This window comes from Canis lupus, chromosome 29 (genome assembly GCF_011100685.1).
Source record: "Canis lupus familiaris isolate Mischka breed German Shepherd chromosome 29, alternate assembly UU_Cfam_GSD_1.0, whole genome shotgun sequence".
NCBI lineage: Eukaryota > Metazoa > Chordata > Mammalia > Carnivora > Canidae > Canis > Canis lupus.
Genome location: NC_049250.1, coordinates 4,533,072 through 4,553,005, shown reverse-complemented (window position 1 = coordinate 4,553,005; position 19,934 = coordinate 4,533,072). Strand labels below are relative to the sequence as shown.

The window sequence follows — 19,934 nt, the reverse complement described above, 5'->3', positions numbered from 1 at the left end:
CTGCCTTTGGCCCAGGGCATGATCCTGGGGTCCTGGGATCAAGTCCCGTGTCGGGCTCCCAGCATGGAGCCTGCTTCTCCCACTGCCTGTGTCTCTGCCTCTCTCTCTCTCTCTCTCTCTCTCTCTCTGTGTTTCTCATAAATAAATAAATCTTTAAGAAAAAAAAAAAAGAAAGAACTCTTGGAAATGAAAATAAACATGATAGCAAAATAAAAACTCAAGTGGAAGGGGAAGTGAGATGGGAGGGAAGTTGGAGTTTCAGGGATTATGATATTAATCAATTATGCTTACACTATCTTTTCTTTTCAAATTTTGCAAAAACATATAACCATGTGAGCATATCACCAAGATCTTTCCCAGGGCCTTTAAAGGAGAGGAGCCTTGAAGCTTAAAGCTTCAAAGCATTTGTCCATCCCTGATAAAATGCACAATCACAACTATCACCTGCAAGGGACTCTTCTAAGCATGACATCTCTGTGAACTTGTTCAGTGGTAGCTGCTGTTGTCTGAATTTTACATATGAGGAAATAGAAGCACAAGTAGGTTAAATAACTAAAACAATATTTCATAGCCAGTGAGTGGTGTAGTTGACATTTAATGCTGAAAATATGCACTAGAAAATAATTCTATTCTGCTTTTCCAGGAAAACAAAAAGTTGGACAAACAGGGAAACCAATCACAGTTGCTGCATTCTCAACCCTGAGTGACATTAGTATGACCATTTGTAATTATGAAGGACAATTGTGGGAAAAATTATCTCAGAGGATGGGAGTAGGATCTTGCATGCACTAGGAATAAGAGGAAAAAAGAAAGCCAAGTCTTAAATTCAAAGTGGAATTTTCGTAGCTGATGGATGAAACTAAAATAAATTCAAGCATCTTATTTAAAAATATGTAGGTAAAAAAACAAAAGGGTTCAGTAGAAGGAAAAATGGCAGCATCTGAAGAGGAGGAAGAATGGATACAAGGCACTTTTACTTAAAAAAAATGAAATGCTTTTTGACATTATCCAGACTATGTAAGTGTGTGATTTTGATACATATAAAGATGGTTTTTAATTTTTTGAGTAAAAAAAAAAAACTTAAAAGACCATTATTCAACAACATAAGATTGATTAACAAATACACATAATTAATTTAATGGAAACAGATTCTGGTGTTAAAAACAAATCAAAGACCTAAAAATACCACTGAAGGACTGACAAATACATCAGAATAATCAAGGAACAGAGTAGCAATCTATTTGAAAACAAGATGGGTGACAGAGAAAGTATTTGACACAATTCCTTTGAATGCAGAAAAAAAAGGAGGGGGGCAGACAGAAGCATTAGCCAAATAAAATTAAAATGGAGGGCACATAGTGCTGACACAAAGTTGGAATAATGCTGCCCAAAAGAAAACATGACAGGAAAAGATTTCCTGCAACAAAGAAAGAACTAATATAAAGATAAAATAAAATTGGGCTCTCCTTAACTTCTTCATAGTGTAATTCAAGGAAAAGGCAAGAAAGTTTTAGGGAAATTAGAACTTAAGAATTTAAATACCTAGCCATGTTGTTCACATAATATATATAACAAGTAAACATTTTAAAGTTTCATGCACTAGGGAAATTAGAGCCTTTAAGCTGGTCATGAAGAAAATATCTGATTATAAAGATCAGCCATTCAGCAGCAGTGAAGGGATAGAGGTGAGCATCCATTCCTTTAAAGAGAGTAAAGATGAACCCCCTGTGAAAATAGTGTTCACAGAACAAAATAGAGGTCATTAGATCAACATGATACAATTATTAATAAAATTGGAGAGTTCAGGGGACAGGAGATCAGAGGAAAGATAAAGGGGAGTATTCATTGTTCATAACAAGGTAATAGTAGGTTCCGTTCAAAAATGATAAATCAATATGATTGATCTGAAAGCCCAATTGTTTACAGACCATTACACTATCAAAAGATGTACAGTAACCACTAGGTGAATTAAATCAAATGGAGTAGAAGCTGTTTCCTTCAGTAATTATGTCTGGTGTCTGTTAGGAGGGAAAATTCTGCTCTGCTCCCCAGAATCTCTGTCCTTTTTATATTTGTAATTTGCCAAGCTATACAGCATTTCCTGTTTGAAGTTTTGGATGTATAAGTCCCTTAAAACCATACTAAGAGTTAGAAATATTTGTTTGCCATTTTATTTTCATTTGTGCCCATTTTTTGTATATGTATGTGTTATAGATGACCATATTCTGTATCTTTGCACACTCTTCTACTTCCATAAGCACCTCATCATTTTCAGTAATTTAGTAAAAGGTCTCTATAAATTTCATTTCACAGGTTTCGTTTCTTGGCCCATCTCGTCAAGTTTGCTTGAATTCCCAAATTCCAGAACAGTAAAGTGTCATAGCAGGCACACTCATCCTTCAGGGTAGGTCGGGCTGGTCGCGAGGCAGGATCTGAAATGGTTGCGGTCTTCACACTGTACTCCTGTTTGCATTCCAGTCTGCGTGTCAGTCTCTTCCCTCCCTCAGGGCTGCTTCTTCTCATGGACCTGCAGTCTCTGTAACCTGGCTTCTCTCCACTGTTGAATTTCCCATTCATCACCTGTGGTTCTGGCATTGCTGAGCCACAGTCAAGGCCTCCTCATGAATGCGGGGCTCATCCCTAGATTTCTCCATGGCTCCATTGTTCCCTCACTTCCTGACTGAAATGCTACCCTCTCAGGAACATCTTCCCAGACCGCCCTATAAAACTGAACTCCTCTACCCCCATTCTTACCAGTTGGCCCCACTGGCTGTTTCCTATTCCTGCTCTCCAGAGCTCTTCTCCTTGAATTTAATACCTATGTTTTGCTCATTTTTGTTGTTTATTTGCTTGATAAGTTTGTGTCTCTTTTGTTCATTGCTCTGGCTCAGCCCTTAGAACGGTGCTGGGCCCATAGTAGGTGGTTAGTGAATCACTGTTGATTGAATATCCACGTACAAGATACATGGTGGGGGGGGGGCCACTGGCTGAGAATTTGAAGTCTGGCTCCCACCTAGCCAGGATACCCTGTGGCATCCATCCTTAGAAACTTGATCTGACATCATTTGCAGATAATAGACTTTCCCAGTGAGTCACCTTACAAAGTTTCCAGTCCCCTTGCCCCACAGTCCCCTCTGCTTATCCACTCTGTGTCGTGCATTATTGACACTGCTGTATTTCTTTAGTTTCTTTTCCCTTCGGTTGACTAGCATGTTCATTTTTTAAAAGTCAACAGTTTATACCAAGCATGGAGGGTGAGTCTGGGGAAAGATACGGTTTTCACTCATTTAACAGTATTGTCTAGGCTCTTTGCTTACAGAGTTTTTCTCCAACTTGGAGGGAAAACAAGCATGTGGATGAGGCACGCAATGAAGAGCACTGATGTGTGTTAAGTGCTGGGTTGCTCCCATATTCTTCTGGGACAAGAATAATGTGTGTGGTGTGTGTGTGTGTGTGTGTGAGTGTGTGCGCGCATGTGTGTGTATGTATGTAAATTTGTTCATTTATCTTTTTAAGCCTATCACTTTTTGTCTCATGTTTTTTTGTGAGTTTAAAAAATTAATTTTTTTTATTAAAGTATAGTTGATACACAGGGTTACATTAGTTTCAGGTGTACAACAATAGTGTTTCAGGAACTTTATATATATATATATATATATATATTTTTTTTTTTTTTTTTTTTTAGGAACTTTATATCTTAGGTAAGCTCATCACACGTGTAGCTACCATCTGTTACCACACAAACCTATTGCAATACCACTGACTCTATTCCCTGTGCTGTACCTTTATCCCTGTGACTTATTCACTCCATACCTGGAAGCTTGTACTTCCCATTCTCCCACCCCCTCCTCTCTAGCAACCACCAGTTTGTTCTCTGTATTTATAGGTCTAATTCTGCTTTTTGTTTATTTTGTTCATGTATTTTGTTCTTTAGATTCTGCATGTAAGTGAAATCATATATAGTATTTGTCTTTCTCTGACTTACTTCTCTTAGCATAACATCCTCAAAGTCCATCCATGTTGTTGCAAACGACAGGATTTCATTCTTTTTTTATGGCTGAGTAATCATTCAATTGTGTGTATATATACCACATCTTCTCTATCCATTCATCTATCAATGGTGTTTGGGTTTGCTATTGTAAATAATCCTGTAATAAACATGGGGGTTGCAGATATCTTTTTAAATTAGTGTTTTTGTTTTCTCTGGGTAAATACCCAGTAGTGCAAATACTGGATAATGTGGTATTTTTATTTTTAATTTTTTGAGGAACCCTCCATGCTGTTTCAGGAATAAGCTTACTAAATGTAAATTCAGTGCTCTGACTTCCCTTGCCCCAGTGTTTGAAGAAGGTGAGCCTTGTAGGGGCATTCTTTTGTCTTGCAGAGCTGGATGGGCATAGGAATTTGAAAAAAACAAAACCAAAACACCTCTCAGAAGTGAAGAAGTAAAGGAAAGAGAAGGTGGAGGATGGAGCTAGACTCTAAAAAGAGCCAGCTCAGGCTGCCGTGGGAGGAGTCTGGAATTCTTCTCACAAGATGTGAGATATGACCCAAGGATATTTTGAAGACACTTTTCTGTAGGTTTTGAGGATTACTCCCTACCTTAACTTTCCCAGTCTACATCGTGAAATTTTTCTAAAGGCAATCTTTTCTATATTAAGGAGATTGGAGTAGGGAAGGCCAATTTACAGCAAGACTCAAAACTCAATCACCCACAAAAGAAGGATTTGATTGATAAAGCTGACAGAAGTTACCAAGGGAATGGCTGCAGGTAAGGGAGGAGGATGCCCATGTTTGTTGCTAGACCACGATGCCCTCCACTGAGGTTGAAGGAGGGAAGTGGTACCTTTGGGATATAATGATAGAGGATATCAGGCATTAATGGGTGCTGTAAAGATTTTTGGGCAGGAGAATGATGTGACAGGGATTGCATTTGAACTGTGTCGGCAGTAGCCTATGACCTCTGTTCTGAGGACAGAGAGAGCTGTGCGCAGTAGGAGTGTATAGAGGAGTGTATTAGATCAGAAGTATTATTAATGGTTTTGTTATTTTTTTCATTTCTCTTAAATATGTAAAACTTGTGCCCTGCAGGCTGTGATTTTGTTTTGTTTGGAATAAGTTTTTTTTTTTTTTTTTCTAGAGGAAAAAAGATCTCCAATTTCACATGGTAGGTCAACAGAAAATGGCATTAGCAAATTGAAATACATTTTGAGGCAACTTGTTCAGGATTGTAATGCTCCCCCACCTGACACTCCTCCCATCTACATTCCACCACCCCCACCTCCCCTCCCCGTCACAGAATTTGAACAGCCCTAGACAGCACTGGCCATGTTTCCCAAAAACAGTAGAGAAGGGTACAATATTCAATATTCATAACATTTGCCTGTCTTGAGTTGATTAAATCAATATTGATAGATGTCTGAATTGCAGAGAGCTGACCTTGAGGGTAGACAGAAAGTGGTTTGGGAAGACCTACTGCCTGCCCAGAACTTGGCCCACCCAAAGTCAATTCCACATCAGAGTTATAACTGGCATATTAAGGCCATTACTTCTGCAATCGAATAGTTTTCTCTATATTCAAGCAGTATCTGATCTAAAACTCTTGTTAACCTCTTGCCCCAGGCTCTACTTTCTTAGCACCTGTCATTCACCCTCACAGCTTCCTCGTCACCACCTGCACCAACACCAGTACCATCCACTTCATCTGCTCCACCATACGTCTACCATCCACTTCACCAACTCCGTCACCACAACCAGCCACTTTACCACCACCACCTCCACCACCACCCACTTTACCTCTAACCATGTTACCACCTTCTCTACCACCACCACTGCCCACTTCATCTTCTCCACTGCCACCACCACAATTCTCACCACCTCCATTGTCATCACTACCACCACAGCCTCCATAGGCATCACCAGCCATTTATATAACTAATCTTTACTAGGTACTCTGCTAAGTTCTTCACATACATCTTCTTGAATCCTAACATAAACTCTCTGAGGTAGATATTCTTAATTCAGTTGTACCCTCAACACGCAGCACAGAGCTTGACCCATGTAAAATCCTTAATAAATGTGTACTGAATGCATTTTAATTTTGCAGATGAGGAAATCAGGGCTCAGAGAAGTTTATTAATTTTCTGTGTTTAAACAGCTAGTCTCTGGTGGATCCAGAATTCAAAACAACTCGGATCCTTTGCCTCTCTAGCACTACCTAAATCCTCCAAATTTTGTGCATTTGCTTCTACTTTTCCCTCCACTGGAGTGCCTTTCTTCATCCTTTCTACTAATCACAGTCCTTCCCAGTCCTGCCCATTCTTCCAGCCATAGTTCACATTCTATGTCTTCCCTAGAGTTTTTCAAATTCACCATTTGGAATTCACTCTCTTTCCTCCATGGTTTCATGGCCATTTTATTGCACTTCTGTTGGGCCACTAAAAATGTGTGTACTTTGCTTACCAGTGTCTGTGTTTGCATCTTTTACTGGCATGTCAGTGAAGGGCGATGGCTGTGTTTGCAGTTCTTTCAACCTCTCGCCTTGCATGTTTAGTGCAGTGAATTGCATTCTAGGTGTTTAAGAAAAATTTAAGAAATCAAGAAATCAGGAAATCAGGAGAATGAGAGAAGGCTCTGAGTGGGTGTTTTGGCCACAGGAAGGGGGCCCTGACACCTGCTGGGAGAGAAGGGAAGTAGCGTTGGCCAGCTGGCCAGGGAGGACACCAAAGACAAACTTTGCCTAGTTCACAATAGGCAAAAGGCTGGTCCTGGGTACACACAACATCTTTTATAAATAAAACTGTTTTATTCATGGTGAACCAGAGAGAGGAAGAAACAACAGGTGCTAAAGATGAATAGACTGTTAGCCCATTTACTGATTGGAAACCAATCCTAGATTTTGCTTCTTCCTGTTCTATCAAGTGGCCTCCGCCCGAGTGTAATTTTTACTTTTTAGTACTGTTAACACCTGTGGCCTTTGGACCTAATGTTTATGACAGATGGGCCAGGCCGTGCTTGCACCGTAGCTCTCCATGCCACTGTCAGCTATGGCATAGGCCCAGTGGGCATGTGTGCTGGGAAAGGCCCATGTCTGCATCCATTGTTCAGCTGCTGTCCTCAAAGTCTAGTATTCCCTGGTTGAGTCCACTTATTGAGCATCACTTCTCTTTCTTGCCAGGTCATTGTCCTTCAAAATATATTTCTGGATGGCAAACAAATCAATGGGGGTGGGCACATTCACCTCAAATGTCAGAACTGGAAACATTTCCACTATGTTTTTGATCTCTTTCTTTATAGCTATTATTTTAATTTCTGGATTATTTTTGTTCTTCCCTTTAATGAAAGTCTAAATGCACCTGGTATGCTGCCATATGGGAGGGGAGCCTTTTCTTTCTTGAAAGATAGAGTGCTGTGTGTGTAAACAGTGCACTTTGGACTTTCATAGGGAGATTCACCTATGAATGGCTTCTTTGGTTGGCTTCTTTGGTATTCTTCCTAACAGATCGGTAAGTCATAGGTTGGGACAAAGTAAATGTTTACCTAATGGACATGGAGATAGTAATGAAGGCAGGTGTCTCACCTTGAAGCTGTTAGCCTGAAGAAATAGACCAGATGTCATGTTCAAACATCCTTTCCTTTATCCTAACTTCTTTGCAAAGCATCATGCTTTCAGGGGGAAAGGGACTCATTTTTATAACCATCAATTATTTTTTCCTAGAATGGCATACTGTTATTTAGTACCTGTCTCTAGTCAACCAGAAGAGAACATTCTATTTGGACAAGAGAGGAAAGTAGTAAAATATGTCTATTTATCTATTACCACACGATAGGAAAGTTGGCACAGAACCAGCTTTGACAACTTTGCTGCATGGCCTCCTCACTCAGTGTGCACATGCACCTGAAGGGCAGAAGATTGGGCTCTCCAGGGGCCAACAGATTTTCATTCCCACACTGTGACTTTCTAGACACATGACACAAGGGAACTTCCCTTCTCTGTGCCTAAGATGGAAGGAGTTCATGTATGTAAAGCACATAGCAAGTGCTCAAAGCCTTTAGAGGGACAGATGGCAGTGGTGTTTGTAAGGATGTATATTGATGCCACTGAAGATGATTGGGTATCTTATTCCTGAACCCTTGATTTCTCCTTTTAGAGCATCATAACATTCTGTCACTCAAGACTTTCTCTAGTCCATTTCTGGAATATGTTACCATGCGTCTAAGAAAAAAGCAACTTCTGTTTATAGGTTCACTGGGCTCTCTGATGCCACTCTCTTCCTTTTGGTGACTTCATCATGTGCCACTAGAACCTCCTAACAGAACATGATCTGGATGCTCCCTTGTTAGAGCCCTGAGTACTTCTCATTTTATCGCAGTGGATATTGGCATACTTTGTTGAAGCCTTCAAAGCCAGGCTGGGACCCATGTCCACCTCAACTCTAGCCTCCTGGCTTCCTCTTTACCACCTACCTCTCTGATTTGTACTCAGGGCTTCCAGCCTCACACTTTTTTGGGGCCCATTCCTCCATCTTCTCTAGATACCCAGCACCCAGCACTGGTGACTCTGTGGCCTTTAGGTTTTATTCAAGGTCATCTTTTGAGAAAGGCGTTCCCTGACCTGACCATGCAAGTAGATCTCCCTGTTCTTCTTTGTCTGTCTTACCTTCTTAACATCTTTCCTCTCAAACACCAATTGCTACCCTTCCTTGTGCCAGAAAGTGCTATGCAAAATCACCAGTAATACCACAGGGCTTATGGGAGAAGGAGTCAGAGCACAATACTCAAGATTGTCAGTGACACATCAAAAAGAAGATAGATCCAAATAAAAATGCTAGCCTACTTTACACATGTTAAATGGTTAAGCAACATGAGTAATGCCATAAGCATGATGGTGCTTTGCCACTTGGAGATCGATGAATGCTTGTGGAAGTGGAGCTGGAGGTCTGTGTAAGGTTTGTGTGTCGTTGCCAAGTGGTGGAAGGAGGTAGTCTGATGCAGAAGGGAAATGTGATGTTAGTTGTGGGTGGCAACTCCTAAACAGAGGGAGACTGAGAGGACATGTAGATAATCAAGGCCTGGGAATGTGCTTTTGTTCTCCTGGTTGGCCTGGCTCAGCTGTGGGCCACTTTTCTACACTCAGTGTTCTTTGCACATAATATTGCCCATAAGCAAATCAAATAGCTCCCTGTATATCAATCACATGGGAACAAACTCACATGGGAACAAACTCACACTTTCCAAACAAGCACTATAGCAAAAAGATTGTACCTGCAGTGATTATATTTTTTTGAGTTAGTTCCTCTGTCTCCCCCTCAAGACTGTTCTCTCCTTGAAGGCAGACCCTGTGCCAGCTGTACAATAGGGCCTGGCATCGGGGAGGGGCCAGTGATTGTAAATGAAGCGACGATGTGAATGTCAGTTGCTGATTAAGCTGATTAAAGACAGTAAGTTATTGTTAGTTACTGATAGTGATACTTTTACTATAGAAGTGACCTATGTTCACCAACCTAGGTTTTCCTTTTATAAAACGATATAGAATATTTTTGGTTGTCAAAATATCTACCTACACATCTCTGGCAAACAAGTCAATATAATAATTTCTCTGCTAGTATCATGGTACAACTGCTAAAAACATACATTTTCTATTCCTATTACAACACTAGCCTGAGAAAAATTAGCATTTTATACATCCTTAAAAAGTGGAATCATGAAGATAAAGAAAAGAAATTTTTGTTTTTGGACAAGCCACCTTCTCCACAAAATAGGTATGACATGTAAAAATAAGATAGTCTTTTAGGGAAAGGATTTCAAAACAAAGCACAAAAAGACAAATTCTTTAAGAGAAAGAATTGCCCAGGGCATCAGAGATAATGATTTTGAATTTTGCTTAACTTCACATCTAGGGGAATGCTGTAGTAGGACTAGCATGTTGGTACTGGTGACTAGCTGGTATTTAAGATGCTTTTACATAAACAAAAGTCACTGGAACTCTTAAAGACAGAAGAAAAGAGAGAAGGTGCTAAAGATAACGTGGCTGATAGATCTGAAAGATGATACTTTTCAGATAATATCTACCATTAGTGGAGTTTTCAAAATCTTTGAACTTGCTCAGTTTAGAGATAGAAGGCAAAAAGAGAAAAAGGAAGAAAGAGGGAAGGAAAAAAAGGAAGAAAGGCAGGAAGGAAAGAAGGAAGACATCTGTAAACCTAATATAACTTCTTGTGGAATAAAGGTGACATATTTAAACTAAATCTTTTAGTTTTTATTGAATATATTTTGAAACATAAATTATAGACATATTTTTAAAAAGTTATTTGAATTATATTAGTTGAATGACAAAAACATCTATCTTTCATAGTTTTTTTGTGGGTTTGTGGAACCAAAAGGATATAGAATGGTGAGAGTATATGCTGTCACCTGGAGACATTGTGCTTATTTTGCATACTCTAAAGTAGTCAGTATGGCAGGGCAGTTGAACACACATTTTGTATAACTGTTTTTGCTTTTTAATTTTTTCAACTACCACTGTATAATATAAATTCTAGCAGGCATTGAGCATACTTTTTAAAAATAATTTTTAATGCCTGTGTGATATTTTGTGTTATTCTATTTAACCAATCTCCTATTGTTGGGTGGATAGTTCCATTATCTATAGTTGTTCTGGACAAAGTTACTAGGTCAGGGGATGTGTTGAATGAGGAAGATTTGAGGCACAGAAGAGACACTGACATTTGTAAAGGCCCTTTCCTAAGGACATGGCAGAGAGTGACAGAGTTTCCTAATTTAAGTGTGGAACTCTCTACTGCGGCACCCTGGACAGGAGCCCGCCAGCCTCTCCCAGAATACTTTCAACTACTGGGACTGTTGTATTCCTCACTGAAATACATTCAGAATGATTACATATTTTCTTCACTGCATTTGCTTTGGGGAGAAGTACTGTCAACACACGAGCTAGAAAACACCCCAATTTTCTCCATCTGTTTACGATTGCATTAAGTGAGAGGGCTCAGGGAGCAGGAGAAGGCCTGGCAGAGAGGGAGCAAGTAGAGTGAGAGACCAGGGATTCAATCTGAGATCTTGTATGTGTACTTTGCAGTAGGGTTTGCCCTCCCTTCTTAGGTAGTTATGCCTGTGTTTGTGCTGGATATCACAGATGCAGAGCAGTAGCAGTTAGGTATGGATTTCTTTGCCATAGTGGGAGTTTATCAGGAAACCACTATATCCCTGCCTGCTTCCACCTACTTTATATTTTGTCTTTCCAGTTTAATCTGGCCAATCAAAGTCCTAGATCTAAATTATTCTCCCGTTAAACCCTCTGATTCTCACGTTTCTATCATGAAACGGGAAGAGGATTATTGGAAGGATTAAATGAAACAATTTATGGGGCGCCTGAGTGAAGCAGTTGGTTAAGCATCTGACTCTTGGTTTTGGCTCAGGTTGTGATCTCAGCACTGTGAGACGAGCCCAGAGTAGAGCTCTGTGCTCAGCTCCAGGTCAGCTTGAGACTCTCTCTCTCTCTCTCTCTCTCCCTTTGCTCCTCCCCCTGTGCTCTCTCTCCCTTTCTCTCTCTCTAAAACAAATAAATAAATCTTTAAAAAAATAAATGAAACAATTTATATGGAAGTACTAGTCAATGTAAGGTATTAGTTAGCACTAGTAACCTGAAGTTTCTTTCCAAATGAATTAACTAACTCTAAGGGCAATTTCTTTCATATTTTCCAATGATTCCAAGCGTATTCACTGATGTTCTGTTATATTCACAGCACTGAAGATATCCAGAGTGGCTTGTGATATGATTTTCACTTTTAAGGGATGTAGTGATGTTGATAGACAAACACACACACACAAACACACACACACACAACCAAGGTGCATGGCAGAAATTGTGAAGTTTTACAAGAGGGGCACGAGTGTGCGAACTAAAACAAAAGCGATTTAAATTACATTTGCATAAAGGCAGCTCTGAGAAGCCTCCATTGAAGAAGGAGTTTTAAATCACTGAGGAATATGTAAGCTTTTGGACAGAATATTAGAAGGGCAGAGGGGTGGAGTGTCATTGTAGATTGGAGAGATGATTTGAATTAAGGTGTGTAGCTATGAGAGTGCTGGCCTGGTCAAGGAATATCAATTAGGCTGTGGTGTGTGTGTGTGTGTGTGTGTGTGTGTGTGTGTGTGTTGGGACAGTGGGCAAAATGGGGAAGAAGGAAAGAAATGGGGGAGAATTGGTAGGATATGAAGTTGGGAAGGGAGTCTAGAGCCGGATTGGGGGAATTCCTTGACTGCCTTGCTCCTGCAAATCTCCTGTAAGTTGTCCATTAAAATACTAGACATAATAGTCATAACATCTAGGAGGCATTTAGGGATTCTGCTGCTAAAATAAAATCTTTGATTGCTACAAAAAATAACCATGATGGGACATTAATTTCTAGGAAATATAAATAATAATTATGCCAATATGTATAGTTTTCAACACACTATCTACTTATGTTTTGAGAATTTCAACCCTGATTTATAGACTTGACATATCCTAAAGGTGGAATGTGTTAATCATATTCTGAGTATAGCATAAAGGATCATTTCGGTTGTAAATAGTGTTTAAAAGTCAAAAATCATCAGCGTGAGAACTGCCAACTATGTTGTTTCAGATCTTTTTGTTTGTTGAATACATACTTAGCAGAACACAGGGGTTAACTTTTAAAATATTTCTTTCCATCTATTCTTGGAGAAAGCAAGGCAAAGATGTGGGAACGATGATCGAATCCTCCCCCCCCCTTTTTTTAAACCACAAACAGGACAGCACATTTAGACTCACACTGCCTGTTTATCTTTCTAATACAGTCAAGTTCATTTGAAGGCTGGATTCTGAAATAGAAGTCTCCCTTTGAGCTTACTCTTCCCTTCGAGTTTCAAAATATAAAAGATCAAGTGCCTGCTTCTGGTTTGGTGGTGGAAAAAGAGAACACAGGCTTTACCAGGGGAGGGTTTACTGGAAAGCATGTACTTAGTGTTTCCAGACAAGCTATCTGTGCCTCTTCATGGGAAGCTGGCTGCTCACTCCCAGAATGTGCCCATCCCTGGGGCTGTGTCCCCTGCGGCCACATCTCCCCATGGCTCTGTACTCTGTGTGTCACGGTCTGAGGAGGTATGAGTTTCTGTTTCATGAAGCACAGGAAATACTACTTCCTACTACTTTCCCCAAATAATCTAAATAAATTTTCTTGGAGGAGGATCTCTTTCTGCTTCTCACCCTTAGGAGTGACTAGACTCATCCTGGAGGATTACTCTCGCTTCATGTGAAAATTTCCCCCTCTGCTTTTCTTTCCTTTCATCTCTGTTTTTTCTCTTGATGTCTTTTGGACAAGATGTTTTGTGTCTCAGTGATTCCAAGCACACAAGCTGTTCTGCCATACAAAAAATAAAAATAAAAAAATAAAATGCCTAGAAACACTACAAAGTAAATCACTCGCCTTCAAGATTAAGCTAAAATGTTTCCTTGAGCTTCATGCTTCATGTCTGAACATCCCACCACTTAACTAGATGATAACGGAGTGTTTTTATTTTGCTGTTACTTCTCGTTTTTTTTTTTTTTTTTTTTTGTGGGTGGTTGTTTATTTTTATTTTTATTTATTTATTTTTTTTGCCAGTAAACCATATCTGTACTAAACCAGGGCCACCTTTCAGTGAGAATGGGGCAGGAGGCTGCCCTCTGCCATCCAAACATGCCTCTAGCCCTATTTATTTATGAGAAGCTTTGTACTAGATACAAACTGCTGTAAATGGTATCCAGCTTTGTGGACGACATCACACGGTCCCGGTAATCTGATAGAAGGCTTTAAATGGATGGGCAGCTCTGTCAGTTTTGGGTGCCAGAAGGTTTTGGGCTTTGAAAGAAAGAAACAACAAATGAACCCAGAATCAGAATCTCTAACTACTATTTAATCACAACACCCTAGAAAACATGCAAAGTTTTACCAGAGATGCCTATTGTAGACCTATAACTTTTTTTGTATTAAAAAAATGCAGCATATCGCCCTCAAAGCTTACTTGGCATGTTCACAATATATTCTTTTAAATTTCATGAATATTTTTTTGTGAAGAAGTCAGGATTAATGAGGAGTTTGGACACAACCAGTCTGCATCGTTTGCTTTGAATATAGCATTCCCCGTTTGGAAGGCAGTGAGAGAGAGATTTAAGAAAATGCTTACAGGTCGGCCTCAGATGGGAGAATGCTAGTCCTGATTAGCAAGAACATGTACTAATAACACTCAGTGCTCAATATTAATTGATTACGTTCCAGGATCTGGTACAATCTGCCCGGCAGAGTATGATAATTATTAACGGAATGAGTTATTATGTTGTAGTTATGAGATGAATCCAAGAATCTCTGCTTTTAGGGGATGGCACAAGACATGGCCAGATTAGAATATGTATAGTATGTACTAAAGTAGGTTGCATGAGAGGCTGTTTTGATAGAAATAAGTCCATTGTAAACTTCTTTAATAATCATGAAGTCTTTGAGAAACCCTGAAAAATAGGTGGTAAAAATCAAGATACCTCTATTGGAGAAGTTTCTGTCTAGACTGGGAAGCAAAGCCACACAGAACAAAACAGGGGGAAACATAAAAAAATTCAGAAATAAGTTCTGGGGGCAGTGGTTGAGTGACTGCCTTTGGCTCAGGTCATGGTCCGGGGGTCCTGGGATCAAGTCCTGCATCTGGCTCCTTGCAGGGAGTCTGCTTCTGTCTCTGCCTCTCTCTCTGTGTCTCTCATGAATAAATAAATAAAATCTTAAAAAAAAAGAAATAAATTCTGTGTGCAGCATACCAACTGTCTCTGTTGCAGGGAAGAGGTCTGGAGCCATCTGATAAGAGATTATGAAGAGGTAGGATGACTTCCATCCCTGGATAGGAGCTATACACAGGTTTCCAAAATTAATGTGATGTGTACTGATTCCTAATTTGTGAGCAGCTTGCACAGCTTCTCTACTTTTTAGCCCAACTACTGAACACTCCTGAATTGCTAGCTAAAGACAATTAGATTTCAGTTATCAGGAAAATTAGGAGGCAGTAAATTCCATGTGACTTCATAAAGTCATCTCCAATATTGACCTCATTTGCAGCCTGCTTCTTCTCTTAACAGTTGTTCTATATCTGATTGCGAGAAAATACCAGACGGAGAGATGGAGTTTGAGGAGTGGCCTTGCCAGTGAGTATTCGCAGAACCCTACCCCCACAGGCCTGGGTCACAGACTGCCCTTTCTCTACATGACACTCTTTGTACACAGAAATGCATGAATTCATTCACTGATCCAGTCAATAGATATTGATTGAATATTTATTCCCTATTGATTGTAGATGCTGAGAACCATACTTATGTCCTGCTTTATTGCCAGATCTGTGACAGGAAATCAGTTTCTTTTTTTTCAATAAATGAGTTTAGGCATTGGTATATCCATACTTGTCAGGTTCTTCTGGCTGACTTTAGATGATATAGCATATGGAAAGATATTTCTAACCCTGAGATTGGGATTCACCTCTAATGTTTCGACAAAGATAGAAAAAAGAATACATAAGCAGAGTTAGAAAAAGGTCCCAGATGCATTCTTCTCTGTGGATCAATGCAACATCCTTCTACAGTGCTGCATATAGAATACCTGTGTGTACCTATTAGTATAAGTTCAGATCAGTATTAGATGTTATTTTTCCTTTAAAGGACAATGGATGGATGGCATTACTTGGTGTGGCAACATTTGATGTAAAGTGAAATTTATAATGAGAATAAACACATGTAATACAAGAACTGTGACACAGAACGTAAAGACTGCTAACTCTGGGAAACGAACTAGGGGTGGTAGAAGGGGAGGAGGGCGGGGGGTGGGAGTGAATGGGTGACGGGCACTGGGGGTTATTCTGTATGTTAGTAAATTGAACACCAATAAAAAATAAATTAAAAAAAAAAAGAACTGTGACACAATGAAACGCATGATGAAAAACAAAATGATTGCAGCAGTTTATGGTTATGCCATTGCACTTACATTGGGCATGTAACATAGGCTGGCTTTGCTTGTCATTATGATGTCATTATGATGTTTGATGCTACCTTCATGACAGTGAAGTAAGAATGTCTGGTACATTCAATATTTGAGTAACACTTTGCATTGAAAATTATTGGGAGAATAGCACTTTAATCCAAGTTCTGACTCAATCTTACAGTCTAAAAGTGTTCAGATTAAGTAGTTCACTAGATCAATAATGGCACAAAAGTGTTTCACCCTCCACAATGTTTGAAATACTTTGCTCAGATAGTGTATATGTGTATATATATGATATATATTATATGATTACATATGATATATATAATAGCATAGAAGTCTCCTATAAATACATACTTATATACTCAAATAATAGATAAAAATGTAAATATTTATATAAATATGTAATTTATGCATAATATATAAAAATATATTTTAAAGGACTCCTAGAAGTGTTCCACAGATTCTTTAATGGGAAAAACACTTTGAGTAGTGACATCTTCAAGTTGGCTACTGTCAGTTTTTATTAATAATTCAAAAAATTTTTTAGTTTTAGAAAGGATAGAGAGAATGTGTGAGCGAGGGGAAGGGCAAAAGGAGAGGGAGAGAGGGAATCGTATGGAGCCCAATGCGGGGCTTGATCTCATGCCTCTGAGATCATGACCTGAGCTGAAATCAAAAGTCCTACATTCAACTGACTGACCCACCCAGAAACCACTTAATATTAGTTTTAATAACAAAGCTCAGAGTCTCCCACTATACTTATTACACAGATTGTTTGGAAGCAATAAGATACTTAAGATAGGATTTAAATCCTACTACATAACTGAAGATCTCCTTTTAAAAAAATGGATGCCTACTCTCCTGGCTAAACCAGGGAAATAATGCAGAGAATATAAAAAAATTGTTATTCTCAACACACATGCACCTTGCTTTTGGGTTTAACATTGACATTCGTTGTCAGTAACTGATGCCCTTTGTAGCATAAATAGTTCATGGCTCTTTCTAAGGTTGAATTTCCCTAATGAATCACAACAGAAAATTTTGTCCTTTCTCTAATTCATCTAGATTTCCCTCCCCACCATGTTAATTCATAAGACAGTAACTAAACTAAATATCCTGATTTATCAGTTACTACATATATTTAGAATCATGAGGTTGTGTTTCAATAACTAAGTTTCAAGTAGAGGCACTATAAACAACACTGAAAAAACATTCTCAAAACTAGGTGTCCTATGGGTATTTTATTGATTCTTATTTGAATGTCTATGGCCAGTGTTTAGTTTAGGTAATTAATTTTTTTAAGTTAAAATATTTTAACCATGTTATATGCAGCAATATTTTGTGTGATCTTGATCATTCACTTTTTCTATGTGTTAAAGATTTGAAATGTATTTCTGGTATGGTAACGGTGCTTCTTTGGCCTGTCTTAAGTGTAAAGGCATTCTTGTTAGACGTATCTATGGTCATAAGAGGTTATCAGTGCTTACCCCAGATGAACTATCAGTTCGGGTATATGGTTCCATATTTAGCTGCATTTCAAGTACTTAATAAGGACTAAAATTCCTGAAACCATTAAAGCTCAATTTGACTGAGATTATATTTATGGAGGTATTATGGAAGGTTAGGCCATCCATCCATTTCCTTAGAATTAGATCATTTAACCACAGATTTAGCCAGATCAATGATGAAGCTGCCACACAGACCCCATCAGTATGATGAGCCAGACTCTTCTGGGTACCTGTGATTCATGATAAGCAAAACAGACAAAAACTATGCCCTCAAGGAGCTTGACATCCAGTGCAGGGAAATACCATAATTAATAAAAATAACAAATGAGTAGTAAATCACACAGTATTTTAGAAGATGATGAGAACTGTTGATACAAAAGAAAGAGTAGAGCAGGTAAAGAAGGTCAAGAGCACAGGGGGCTAGTGAAAACAGTTTGCAGCAAAGAATGGAAATTGGTGTCAGCTCTGTAGGGGAAGGAAGATCTGAACAAAGACTTGAAGGAGGTGAGAGGATTAGCCAAGTGAAGGAAAGCCAAGTGAAGGAAGCCAAGTGAAGGAAAGAGAGCAAACAAAAGCCACGTGGAGGAGTGAGTCCAGTGTGTTGAAGTAAGGAATCCATTGCATTGAGCTGTATGTGTAGGTAAAGTGGAAGAAGAGAAGGTCAGAAAAATAGCAAGTGACAGACCACCCAGAGCCTTAGAGGTCACTGTAAGTGCTTTGGGTTGTAATCTGAGTAAAACGGGCAACCATTGCAGGTTTTGGACAGATGCATTCTGACTTTGGTACAGAGAATTGATTGTAGGGGATGGGACAAGGGCAGATGCAAGGAAACCCACAATGAATAGGTTGGTGTCTTTCCTGAGGAGAGATGTGGTATTGGAAACTTAAGTGGTAGTGACAGAGCTGGTATAGGTGGCCAGAAACTGGATGTCCTCTGAAGGGAAAACCAGTAGGATTTCTTGAATATTAAAGGTGGGATGTGGGAAGCAGTAGATCCAAAACTTACTCCTAACTTTAGACTTGAACAATTAGTGGGTGAAATTGTCACTTCTTAAAATGGAAAATGCTGTGGGTAGAGCTCAGTTTGAATGTGTTTAACTTTTTTTAAAATTTTTATTTATTTATGATAGTCACAGAGAGAGAGAGAGAGTAAAATGGAAAATGCTGTGGGTAGAGCTCAGTTTGAATGTGTTTAACTTTTTAAAAATTTTTTATTTATTTATGATAGTCACACACACACATTGAAAGAGAGAGAGAGAGAGAGAGGCAGAGATATAGGCAGAGGGAGAAGAAGGCTCCATGCACCGGGAGCCCGATGTGGGATTCAATCCCGGGTCTCCAGGATCACGCCCTGGGCCAAAGGCAGGCGCCAAACCGCTGCGCCACCCAGGGATCCCATGAATGTGTTGATTTAATATGTGTGTTAGGCATCCTAATGGCAATATCAAATAGGTAGTTGAGTCAGAAGTACAGGAGTGAAGTCTTGTCTGGAGAAGTGCATTTGGAAGCTATTGGTATACAGAGAGTATTTAAATCTGTGCCATCATTATGAGATTGAGGATAGAGAGAAAAGAGGACCAAGGGACATTTTTCTGGGAGCATTCTGCAGTAAAAGATTAAGGAAGCAGGAGGAACCAGAATGGGAAACTGGGAAGAAACAGTCAGTAACAAGGAAAACAAGAGAATGCATTGTTCTGGAAGCTACATGAAGAGTGTTGCCAACCAGGTAAGAGTAATAGCTGTATCAGATACTGCTTATCTTCCAGCGAGATGAGGACTGAGAATAGATCACATGAAGCAAATTGACATCATTGGTGGTCTTGGCAAGAGCAATTTCATCCGTGGCAAAAACCTTGTAGGAGTGGATTTGAGAGAGAATGGAAGAGAAGGAGGTGAAACAGAATGGATATAAAAAGTGATTTGGAGTTTTGCTCAAAAAGGAGCAAAATAAAAGTGATGGCTTGTAGGGAAATTGGCATCAAGTGAAGATTTTCTTTTGTTTCGTTATTTTGGTTTTGAGATGAGAGAAATAAGACCAGATTTATGTACCATTGGAAGTGACCCAGCAGAGAGTGAAATAAGTCAGTCAGAGAAGAACAATCATCGTACAGTTTCACTCATATGCAGAATATAAGAACTAGTGAAAGGGACTATAAGGGAAAGGAGGGAAACTAAGTGAGGAAAAATTAGAGAGGAACACAAACCCCAAGAGACTCCTAACTCTGGGAAACAAACAAAGGGTTGTGGAAGGGGAGGTGGGTGGGGGAATGGGCTGATGGGCCCTAAGGAGGGCACTTGATGGGATGAACACTGGTTCGATGTTGGCAAATTGAATTTAAATTAAAAAACAAGGAAAAAAAGGAAATGATCCAGCAGAGATTAAAAACAAATATGG

General features: G+C 39.3%; 1 protein-coding gene across 1 annotated transcript; it reads right to left on the bottom strand.

Moving 5' to 3' along the window:
• Positions 1–5,653: 5,653 nt before the first annotated feature.
• Positions 5,654–5,926, bottom strand: LOC106557997 (ctenidin-1-like). The gene has a single exon (XM_038579847.1). It carries the CDS (start codon positions 5,924–5,926, stop codon positions 5,654–5,656), a length of 273 nt encoding a protein of 90 aa, XP_038435775.1.
• Positions 5,927–19,934: the final 14,008 nt, after the last annotated feature.

What these genes read in the sequence shown, in the direction of transcription:
- LOC106557997 (XM_038579847.1), bottom strand. Translation starts at nt 5,926, where the DNA reads ATGGCTGGTGATGCCTATGGAGGCTGTGGTGGTAGTGATGACAATGGA.